This window comes from Carlito syrichta, unplaced genomic scaffold (genome assembly GCF_000164805.1).
Source record: "Carlito syrichta isolate Samal-C Ts95f unplaced genomic scaffold, Tarsius_syrichta-2.0.1 Scaffold289914, whole genome shotgun sequence".
Classification (NCBI taxonomy): Eukaryota; Metazoa; Chordata; class Mammalia; order Primates; family Tarsiidae; genus Carlito; species Carlito syrichta.
This window is the reverse complement of record NW_007234010.1, coordinates 7915-20403: the sequence shown is the minus strand read 5'-3', so window position 1 is coordinate 20403 and position 12489 is coordinate 7915. Positions and strand designations below refer to the sequence as shown.

The 12489-nt window shown below is 41.6% G+C and overlaps 1 protein-coding gene across 1 annotated transcript in view; it reads left to right on the top strand.

Annotated features, from left to right (window-relative positions):
- SLC7A14 (solute carrier family 7 member 14) overlaps nt 1–6753 on the top strand; it is a 63612-nt gene extending 56859 nt beyond the window's left edge. The window contains exon 7 of the mRNA XM_008054386.1: nt 6223–6753. Within this exon, the coding sequence (XP_008052577.1) occupies nt 6223–6545 (323 nt within the window). The 3' untranslated portion in view covers nt 6546–6753. The remainder of the gene's footprint in view (nt 1–6222) is intronic.
- Nucleotides 6754–12489: the final 5736 nt, after the last annotated feature.

Below are 12489 nucleotides of genomic sequence, written 5' to 3'. Positions count from 1 at the left end.
AATTGGCCAGGCGTGGTAGTACGTGCCTGTAGTTCTGGCTACCTGAAAGGCTGAGGCGGAAGGATCGTTGGAGCCAAGCAGGTTGAGGCTGCGGTGGCCGGGAACATGCCACTGCACTCCAGCCTGGGCGTCAGAGTGAGACTCCAACTCAAAAAAAAAAAAAAAGTGACATGACTTCCTACTAGATTAGTTGCAGGGTCAGTGAAAGAATCTCCCTCCAACTTCATCCCAAATGTGTTCTTCCTTGTCACAGCATAGTAAACAAACCTTATTGTTAATACAACAAACAGGGCTCTTGGTGGTATTTTTTAAAATTCTCAGCCATAGGTCGGAATGGGTGGGGAGAACACCTTCTCATCATCATTCAGTCTCTGTTTCTTTTTTGGCAAATGTCTGTTTTGGAAAGTTGATTCTACCGTAGTCAAAATAAAGAGGCCTCTGGGCATATCCAAGTGACTCAACTCTATCTGCAGTGGGTAGGGCTTCCTGCTGGAAAGTGCACCCCAGGCAGAAGTAGCTCCACCCAGCTGAGGTCAGATAGCCCACCTTTCCTCTGCCCTGAGCAATGAGCGGCATGCAGTGGGCACAGAGCTCCTGGGGGCTCTGGAGATCAGGGAATCTTCCCTGCAACCTGAACTTGTGCCCTACAAGTTGAAAATCTGCTGTTATTGTTTATGCTACTCCATCTCTTTTCAGAGTTGAGTTTTCTAGATTTTCTCCTACTTGATTGAGACCCTTCTCTCCCACTCCTCTTACTAGTAGGTTTGGGGTCATTGGCTTAATTTGCACAGGATGGATCAGCATGAGTAGGTAAGTAGGTTCATTAGCTGATGCCAGGGTGCCCAGAATCCAAAGGCAGACTTGGTTTTTCTGAACCATCCCTGGAGATGCCTAGGTAGGATGGATACAGACCTGTTTAGAGTTCACAGATGTGCATTCTAGTGCTATTTCAATTACTGATTGATTGTGCAATTCTTAACTTCTCTGGGGGAATGGGTAAGAAAGTGTTTCTTGTTTGTTTCTATAAATGACTTTACAGATCACAAGTGTTTGATTACATATTATTGATTTACTAGCCATTTTATTCTTGAAACTTGGTCCAAATGACTCTGGTTTATGCCATTCAATTGCTAAAGACCTGATTGTACATCTTGTCTAGCCTGAACCTCTTATTGGCATATTTTCCACAAGGGAACTTCTGTCTGGAAAAGAAGCCAAAGTCTTTCTTTAAATATTTCCTTTTGCTGCAAACAGACTTTCTCAGAACTCACCCATATGCCCTGGTCCTACTATGTCTGTTGTTAAAATATTGATACATTTTTGTATTTATTGCAAATTAGTCACTGCCTTGGACACATCCTCCACCATGACCTATCAGCTAAAAAAAAAAAAAGAATAAATAACTCTAACCCAGCAGGGGAGCTTCCAGGACCCTGCTACCCCACAAAAGCCAATTCCCTTCTGAATTTTAGCATCACATCTGACTTTAATTTCTTACAGATATAAGACAATGCAACTACAAAGCAATACATCTGAATAATCTCTTTTTAGGGAACAACAAAATAATAAAGTATCCACACAAAATAAATAATATTATTGATTAACTAGCCATTTTATTCTTGAAACTTGGTCCAAATGACTCTGGCTTATGCCAAAATCAAATCTACCTTCAAAAGATAAAACTTTGCCAACTGTTACGATTTGCAGAAGAATATGAATCCAGTCTCAGTGACAATCTTAATTAACAGTGCCTGAAAAAACTATTTCAGGTTATGATGGCATCATTGGAATAAGTGTATAGCCTTATAAGATAAATCATTTTCCCCACATGCATAATAATTCAGAGAAATTTTAATACTGCTGAATATCAGATATTGAGAAATTATTAGTTTGTAGATGTGATAATGAGACCAAGTTATGTTTTTTAAAGGAGTCTATTTTAGAAACATAAACTGAAATATTTACAAATTAAGCCTATGAGAGAAGATATTTGTTTCAAAATACTCTAAAGAGAAGAGGCAGGGGAAGGAGTGTGGGGGAAGCTGGTAAGGAGTACAGGGGCTTCGTTATACTCTTTAACCCACTTTTGTATATGTTTGAAATTCTTCAAAATAAAAAGTTAAACCAAACTGGTTTTCATCCCTGGTAAATTGGAGAAATAAGAGAGAAAGAAGCACCCTGGGTTTCGCCATAGCAAGACCTGGAAGAATTCACCTTTAAACTGCTGGCCATGTTGCTGTGGACAATCTTTTATTTTTTCTGTGCCTCAGTTTCCTGTCTATGAAATGTACAATGTTCATAATCACACAAAGACACACCTTCCCAAACTGGTTTAAAGGAATCTAAACCAGATACTGTTCTATAATATCTTGAGTTCCTGGAGAAAGAGACAGCATAAAGGATGTGTTATTATTGGACCTCAGCAGCAAAGGTGTTGTGTGAAGTTAGTTTAGATGAGCTAGAAGTCCCCAAACCCCCACAGGCTTTTCAGAAACGACCTCATTCTTAGTCCTCCAAGTCAACTGAAAAAAAGGAGCAAAAACAAAACCCTGCTTCCACACAGGAGGCGTTGAGCAGCTCTGTTTACTGCTCTGACACAAAGCCCTTGTTTATGTGCGACAGATGGTAGTACATGTTTCTCTTTTCTCTCTCTCCCTCCCTCCCTCCCTTTATTTGTTCTCTTCTGTTTCTTTGTCCTCCATTTTTCCTTTTCTCCAATCTTCTTCAGTTTCACACCACTTTTCCTAAATTGATTCAAGGACCAGCAAGATGGATGAGGACAAACAGAATATTGAGACCTAGGGGAATGCCTTTGCCCAAGCCAACTTCTTATTCTATCAGACTATGTGCACACAGTTATTTCTTGATTCACAGCACTCATATTTGATGCATATTTTTGAAGACAGAGTGACATGCCTTTGGAACTGCAGAGGTCTCAGGGAAAACATTAAAAGATGTATAACTATTCATGTGACAGGTTCCCACAGATCCGTTTTCCAGAGTAATCATATTCAATGTGCACGCATGTGCATACACGCACACACACATGTTCCGTCAGGCCTGGCTACATTCAAAGAACGAATATAGACCTAACCTCTTACTGAATATTTACTGCAGTAAGTATAGCCTGGAAAAGGGGAAATGTGAATGACTGGACATGCAAGAGACTTTTCTTTCTCCATATAAAAGGCTGATTCTGCCTCTCTCCAATCCAGGCAAGTCACTGAGTCTTTCCCAGCCTCTGTTTCTTCTTCTTCTTTAATATTGAGGTATTATAATGTATAGATGATCTATGGGGTCTTTTCCAGCTCCAAACATCTGTGATTCTATAAGCAATCACATTAAGGTTAGTAGAGAATTCCCATAATATGAATCTACCTGACACCTGAATATCTGATGAGAACAAAGAAAGGTGGAATCTATGTCAAACAAGTGATTGTGTGATGACTTGTGTAATGACAGGGGAGAGAAGTTAGTGCAAAGGGAAAAGAAAAAACTGATATTGAGTTTAGTAGGGAAGTGATTCATCCATAAATAGGGTCAGAGAAGGGAATTATAAAGGATAGAACTGGCCTAACAGATACTGGCAAAATGGGAGGCAAGGTTTGGCACCTGCCCGGAGGGCTAGGAGAAAAAATAGCAAAAACTAAAACTGTGCAAAAGGAGGTGTGGGCCTGCTGGTCCCACACCCCTGGTTATCTGAAATTCATTCCCAGGTCCCAAACATGCTTCAAATAGAGGCATTCTCCGAGAATCTGCACACTGGTGCTCTTAGAAGAGGTCTTAATGTGATGCCTTGTTCTACACAAGGGTAATAACTATCTCCATGGTCACCCCCCCATTCCCAGGCAAGTAAGAGTAAATATCTATGCTTAAAAAGATGAAGTTGCTATTTGAGTAGTAATAGCTACATCTGCAAATGATTAACTCTAGGATTTATTACCAATTAGGACTATATATCACTGCTTACTTGGCTCCTGGAAAGTTGATTTTACTTGAGGGTACGGGAGGGTGTGGGGAGAAAGTCATCTGAGACAAGGAAGGAGAAATACAAGCTTAAAATGACACACTTCAAATTCAAAAGGGAGTGGGATTTCTCAAGCACCAGAACAGCAAAGCAAGTTTGTGATTTCAAGCCAATAGCCCAGCAGAAGTCTGCAGAGTTAGCAATGTCAAAGGGGTTGGTGCCACTCAGAAGAGGGTGTTGGGGGCCAGGAGGAGGTTGTGTCCTGGATGGACCCCAGCGGCCAGGCCATAGCATGGCTGAGTAGGTGGTGGAGTATGTGCTTCAGGCCAGTTTGTTATCTGAGGGGTTCTCTGACCATCGGAACAACCCAGGGAGCTTGGGTCATACTGCAGACCCATTAAATCAGAATCTCCATGAATAGGGCTTGCATATCAGAGCAATTCGGAAACTCCCTAGATAACCCTCAGGTATAGCCAGGATTAAGAACTGCCCTTGGCCAGGCTTGGTGGCTCAGCCTGTAATCCCAGCACTTTGGGAGGTCAAAGCAAATGGATTGCCTGAGCCTGCAGGTTTGAGACCAGCCCAGGCAACTTGGTAAGACCTTGTCTCTACAGTAAATAAAAAATTAGCCAGGTGTGGCAGTACGCACCTGTAGTTCTGACTACTTGGAAGTCTGAGGCAGAGGATCACCAGAGCCCAGCGGGTTGGCGCTAGGGTGGCCGTGAGTGTGCCACTGCACTCCAGACTGGGAGACAGAGGGAGACTCCAGCTCAAAAACAAAAACAAACAAAAAAGAACTACCCTCATCTCATTTTATCCATGTCATAGATGATATAGAGTTGCTATAACACTCATGGTTTTATAGAAGAGAATACCGAGGTACAGAGAAGCTAAGTAATGGGATTAGGGTTACCCAGCTATAGTGATGAAGGCAGAATTTGAACCCAGAACCCACACTCTTGCTTATCATGCCTCAAGACCTCCAAGGCTATGGTTTTCAGCTTTCCAGGCCCCGAACCTTCTGGGGGCATTCAGGTAGAAAATGAGGACTCTCAAGCTATTTTTATGTATTGATGATGATGATGATGATGATGATGATTGAGTTTAGGTCTCACTTTGTCACCCAGGCTGGAGTACTGTGGCACAATCATAGTTCACCGTAGCCTCCTGAGTAGTTGGGACAACAGGCACACACCACCATGGCCAGCAAATTTTTTTTTAGTTTTGTAGATATCAGGTCTCGCTATGTTGTCAAAACTGGTCTCAAATTCCTGGGCTCAAGCAATCTTCCTGCCTCAGCTCCCCCCAGCCCCACCCCACTCAAAGTGCTAGGATTACAGGAGTGAGCCACTGTGCCTGATCTATTTCTGTGTATTATTCAAAAAATAATATCAACAAAACATTAGTGATTATTAATGCTACATATTTACTAGGAAGGCAAATTTCTTTCCTTTGGTTGAAATGACATCAACACAGAAAGCCTGCGCTGGACTTTTCATGCTCATCAGGAGTTCTCATTGATTCACTCAACAAACACTAAGTGCCAATTTTCTGCAGAGTGTATAAAATAGAACTCTACCCTGTACAAATAATCACAAACAGATGTTTTAAGGGCCAAAACAGTGGCATGCACTAGACAATGTGAAAGGCCACAGAATAAAGTGGGCAGCTTGAAGTGGCAGTGATAGATTAGATTACACTTCTGACCCGTATACAATGACAAAGTAAGTTATAGGATAAAATATGCATGCTGCTAAGAGGTAAACAAGAGATGGAAGCAGGGGATAACAAAATCTTATGAGAAGATTGGGAACATACTGTTGTTGATCCATAAATACTAAACCAGAGTAGAAAACGCCAGTTCCTGGCTGGCAGCTATATGAGTGTAATGAACAGGATGTCAGCAGGAAAGCTGGGGACTGAGATGACCTGCAGAGCCCACATCCTGTCTAAAGAGGCAGCTAGCTCTCACCTCCAGCCCCAAATTGCCATGTAGAAGTGTGGACGCAGTGTTGCCAGACCTTTTGACTTTTTTAGGGAAAACTCTAAATATGGGTTTTGTTCTATGCAAGCTCTTCCGATTTTTAAATGGCATCTAATTCAAGTCTTTTCAAAACACAGTGTAGACCTCAGAAAACACTCGCCTTCAACTTCAATTTCATCATCCCCAGCTTTGATTTCATGTTCTCCCTGTTCGTCCCATGCATTCCAAAGCAACTGCTTATTCACGTGTGCACTTTACCTCTCCCCTACAGGAATGCTCATTTATTTTGGGTACGGTATCTGGAACAGCACCCTGGAAATCAGTGCCCGAGAAGAGGCCCTGCACCAAAGCACATACCAGCGCTACGATGTAGATGACCCCTTCTCAGTGGAGGAGGGCTTCTCCTACGCCACAGAGGGTGAGAGCCAGGAGGACTGGGGCGGGCCAACTGAAGACAAAGGCTTCTATTACCAACAGATGCCAGATGCAAAGTCAAACAGCCGGACAAGCAGCAAAGCGAAGAGTAAAAGCAAACATAAACAGAACTCAGAGGCTTTGATCGCAAATGATGAGCTGGATTACTCTCCAGAATAGGAGAAACATGCGAGAGGATAGAAAATGATGGTGATTGATTTTCATGACTTAACCTGTGCACTAGAAGGTGAACATGTTTTTGGCTCGCATTCCACAAACCCAGCCTTCCCCCAATCAGTCCCCAGTCACAGCCTGTCATTTGCTACTTTTGCTCTTCAGGATCGGTCTATCGAAGGGCTTAACCAGGTCCCCTAATTGGTCCCCTTGTACTAAACGAGAGGCCACATGAAACTCCTTCTTAGGGGCAACCATCAGAACTGATGGTAGTGAATGTTTCCTAGGCTTTTGCTTTGCTGGCTGAATCTTTTTGCCTCTTATTGAGACCCCAAGAAGCAAGGAGCAAAATTCTTGGGCCCCACTGGGACGACAGCTCCTCCTGGAGATGTGCCAAAGCAGGGGGGGTGGGCAGAGGGTGGTATTTCACCACCTGAGACACAAGGGCAAAGTGTTTTCTCAGCATGCTGGGCTGAGTGCTGCTCCCCTAGGTCAGGGTGGGCAGGTGGATGCTGGTACTTCCTCAGTGAGCAGAAACTTGCAATCTCATCCAAAATTAATTCATGAGAAGACACATGCTTCTTTTTATTTACCAATGTTCTCACAGTTTCCATACTGTAATTTTAGGGTCTCTCAAAGGTGAGGGACTCTGAGACCATTTTCTAAAAGGTTTCGGATTCAGCATAAAGTTGTCAAGCAGACCTAATAATATACTAAGAAACACCATCGAAGCTTCACTTACGTGCCCAGAAAAAAAATGAAATAACCATCTCTTGCAGTGAAGGCCAGAAGGGCATTGGCAGAAATGAATTCTCTGTCATGCCTTCTCTTACACCAGACTCTAAGCTCCTGCTGACATGATGAAAGAGGGCAAAGGTGGAGCATGATTTCATGGCACTAATATGCCTTGAAGAAGTAGGCTGTTTGTTTTATAATCAGATGAACTCTTCATAAGGAGAAGTGACCCAGTCACTGAGATTCCATTGTGAATTCTTTTTCATATTTCTAAAACGATAAGTTCTGTAGTTTTTTGAGAGATGCAACTGCTTGATTAGTAGGTTACTCTGAAAACAAAAAATGTTGAAGCACAGATACTTAGGTAATTGCATTCTGTGAGATCACATTTCACATTTGAAGCTATTTCTCTGTGGTAGCTCACTTTTAGAGTATATTTTTTCTGTTGTTTCCCAGAGCAGTTTCATGGAAGCCCAGATAAATATCTACCTGGTAAGATCTAAATTTGAGCCATAAGAGAGGTTCTTAAAATAATTTTTTTTAGAAACAGGACAGATGACAGAATTTGCAACAGGAAAACACACATGGGCTATCAATTCTATTCTTGAGTTACAAAAGTTTCTGTAGCTGCATTCAGATGTATACGCATGTATGTGAAGGCACAATTTGAGTCAAGCTAAAACTTTATGATAATTTCCTGAAAGAGGAGCAAAAGACCAAATTCCTTTTCCTCTTTTTCGTGGATTTATCATTCTGCCAGAAGTTTTCCAGAACACATCTGCTAACATATAAGTCTATCATTTCTTAATGGTCGAGGCTCGAGCAATCCTTTAGTGTTATGGCAAGGAGGCAAAAGTCCATTTTATAAAATTCAACTAATACTGATTGAGAATATGCCAAGTTCTAAGCAATGAAAATGAAAAGTGTAACATCTACCCTTGGGGGCTCACAGTCCAGGGATAAATGGCCACGGAGCTTGATAAATATAGATAAAACAGTTAAACTTGACAAGTCTTAAGGACAGATGTACTGGGTTTTAACAAACATATAAAGATCAATTGAAACTAGTTTTTAAAAAGCATGTATTAAATGAATTGCATATCATATCCATAGCCAATGTAGACCAACTGAAATAACTACAACTTTCTAGTTCTTCTTTTTTATTCCTTTATATTGTTTATAACTCTGGTTTCTTGAGGTCATTTTATCAATGTACTACTTGACATTGCTTTGTTTTCTCTTCAACTTAACCATAAAGATATAGTGCCTAGTCTGTAAAATATAGCCTTAGGGATTAATAGTAAACTAATAATAGTCATCTTTTGAAAACAAAGTTTTGAACTAGTTGTAAACTCAGTAAATCTGCCTAGTTTAAATGCAATCTGTTAAGCTTGATACACAAGTAAATGAATGGAGTAGGGTTGTATTCATTAAGTACATTTAAGGGAAATTTGAGTGCAAAATAGCAAAATCTTAACTTGAGTAAAAGAGCTTCCTTTTACTAGTGAGGTTTAGATATTAAGGTAACAATAGTCTGGTGGCAGATGTATACAATTTTCAAAGCATGGGAAGAAAGAACTTTGGTTAACACCTTTGGTATTGATTCTGTGCAGATTCTATGAACTACTCTCATTCCAGGAGTCATTTTCCCCCAGATAGTATCTATATTTTTAAGCTTTGCTCTCTTTCTTCTTCTCTTCTCTCTCTTCCTTTCTTAATCCCTTCCTCCCTCCCTCCCCTCCTTTCCTCCCTTCCCTTCTTCCCTCCCTCCCTCCCCCTATTTCTTCCTTCCTGTCTTTTTTTTTCAGGGTCTCACTCTCACCCAGGCTGAAGTGCACACAATCACAGCTCACACAATCTTGATCTCCTGGGCTTGGGCAATCCTTCCACCTCAGCCTCCCAAGTAGCCGAGACTACAGGAACGTGCTACCACACCCATCTAATTTTTTAAATTTTTTGTAACGATGGGGTCTTGTAGTGTTTCCCAGGCTGGCCTCAAACTCCTAGACTCAAGCAATTCTCTGCCTCATCTTCCCAACATGCTAGGATTACAGGTGTGAGCCAGCATGTCTGACCTGCTCTCTTTATTTTTCTAAAGTTAATAGATCATCTCCCTAGATACTTTGTTTCAAAAAATAATAGAAGTATGACAGAAAAGGTTTTTTGGTTTTTTTTGAGTCAGAATCTCACTCCGTTGCTCAGGCTGGAGTGCAGTGGCATGCTCATAGCCACCCCAGTGTTGATCTTCTGGACTCTGGTGATCCTTCTGCCTCTGCCTCCCAAGTAGCTGAAACTACAGGGACACACCATCCCTCACAGCTAGTTGTTTGTTTTTTTTTGTGTTGGAGTCTCAGTTGCTTAGGCTGCAGAGCAGAGGTACACTCAGGGCCACTCCAGCGTCATCTGCTGAGCTCCGGTGATCCTTCTGCCTCAGCCTTTCAAGTAGCTGGAACTATAGGCATGCGCTAACAAGCCCAGCTAATTTTTGATTTATTGTAGAGACGGAGTCTTGTCAAGTTGCCAGGGCTGGTCACAAACCTGCAGGTGCAGGCAATCCACTCACCTTGCCTCCCAAAGTGCTGGGGTTACAGGCTGAGCCACCGCGACCAGCCGCCCGCATTACTTCTTACTGCTCCATGTATCAGTCATACATAAATTATGTGCTCTAGGCAACTAACTCCTTGCTTTCCCCTGACAGAGGTGCAGCACAAATTATTAGTGAGCTGACAGCAAGCCATCAACCACACTCCATACTTTACCCATGCCAATGGTAAATGAAAACTGCACAGAAGCCAGGAAGCATGAGGAAAAACATGTCTGTGTACCTTAAAAAACTACAGCCTGGGCGACAAGAGTGAGACTCCGACTCAAAAAAAAACAAAAAAAAAAGAAGAAATACTGGGAAGGCAGGTTAGGGATCACTCACAAACAGACCGGAATGTCAAACTGAGCTGACTGGCTCTCCTTGGGTGGGAACTGATTGGGGAAGTTATGAAAGTCTGATCAGGAAAGGCTGCATGTGAAGACAACTGGGGCAGTGGCTTCCTTGCCTATGCAATGAGCTAACAAATCACTTACACTCTCTAAGTTTGTTTAACATATTAAAGGTGGAAAATTTCTGTACTTAAAGCAAGGTTTAACTTTTCTTTGAGTCCTATGTCAGATTTCATCATTAACCTAAGAGAAATATAGTTGTTTAACACGTGGACAGAGCATACAAAGCTATTTATAGCCACTTTAAAATTTCCAATAATAAGTTTCAACAAACAAACCTAACACTTTTTATACCTCTCTAATCTATATAACCTCAGCTCCAGGTTTTACTCTGCCTGAGGGCAAGACCAATTTCTAGTAAAAGGTGTAAAATTATAGAAGAATCAAGTTCTACTTTTTTGTAACATACTAGTAGCTAATCAAATGCCTACATAATGGTCATGACGAGCCTGTTTAAATAAACAGGGAAAAAATGTTGTTGAATTTGGCAATCCATCCTTCTCCAGAACCTATGGGCCAGCCGAAATATAAACCCAGCAATTATTGGAAAACAAAGCACAGAAAAAAAAGAAATTTTTTTTCTCTATTCTTAAAAGCGTTGACAAACTTGATATCCTTTAAATCACACTTGTTGGAAGTCGACCTAGCAAGTGACTACCTCTTCTCTGCATTATAAATAGAAGCTACATCCATTTGAAAATCCGTCTAGAAACTAGAGGATTGCAATCCCCTTCCCCACCGCGTTTCACCAGGCACCCAAGATATCAGTGGCAAGTTCAGAGAGGGTCAGCCTCTCTGACATAATATAAGGAGTATTAACTATGCATCTTGGATTAGAACGTTTTGTTTGACGTCAGGAACCAGGAGTCGTATCTGAGGCAAGAGCTGGCTCACCAAGGCCCAGCAGCAGTTAGCACTCCATGCTTGGATTTAAGCCTCAGGTCCCTGAGCAATCCAGAGGTATCCCTGACTTCCATGGGGGAAATGGAAGGAGAGCATGTGACCCTGAAGGTCACCATTAGGGCTGCCTGGCAGCATTCCATCTCCATGCCTTTTGGAACAAGACCTGTCAAGGAGGGTGTTTTCTACCCAAAACTTTCATGGAACCTCTGTTTCCCCTGTACATATGTACCTCCTTGAAACTGAGGACACATTTGTTTACAGAGGCTTTGCCCTTTGGAGGCTCTGAGAGAGAGACTTCAGCAGGTAACCCGTGGTGGCCTGGACATAAAAATGCCAATATTTGTAATTACATAATGCGCAAGTGCAGAAACAGAATCCCAAACCTCAGGCCCCACCACAGTACTTTGTATTTTTTCACTTGGAATTATGATGGGCAGCAACAAGCCCTGTACATGTGCATAACTGTTAGTCCTCTGTCCCGCTTGTATTTTCTCTAAGACTTTTAGAAGAGAGTCTGCTGTAATTTCACTTTCCCCCCTCAGGAGTAACTTCCTTTTTAAAATGCTTTCTTCTTGCTCTGCTTGAGAAACACATGGATCATTTTGAAATACCTAGGCAATTGCCTTTTGCCAAAATTACTTCTCTAAAAAAATCGAGTGTTTATTTTTTAAGACTTAAAGCCCAAAAGGGATTAGTGGAAGTTTTAAAGCCTATCAAAGGTGAGTATGTACTCTGTAGTATCTACTAAAATACTGTTAAGAAATTATTGAGCAGCATTTTACATGCAGGGAATCACAAAATCCCTCAGGAATTTCACAAAGACAGTTTTGGGCTTAAATTCTTCTGACAACAGATAGATCTAGTGTCTTACTCTTTAAGAACACTTAGTGCATGTTGGTACACATAAAAAAAGGAAATAGCTTCTATTAGAAGTGTGAAGCTGGGTGTGGTGGCTAATCCCAGCACTTTTGGGAGGCTGTGGTGGGAGGAATGCTTGAGCTCAGGAGTTTGAGACCAGCCTAGGTAATATAAGAAGCATTTGTCTCAAAAAGAAGAAAAAAAGAAAGAAAAAAGAAATAGGGGGCAGCCAGGATTTGGGACTTCCTCTGTACTTTTCTGTTTTTCCTATTAAGTTTTCCTACCACTGACATTGGTAACATTGGCTAAAGGGAATTGTGAGTCATATGAATTTTGCCCGAAGAGCAGACTTTAAAGGACTATGTTTATTCTGACATTGGGTTGAAGAAACTGTTTCATGCATATCCATTGACTGATCTTGGCAGCTGCTGATACACTTGACTCACTCTCCCAAAGGTGA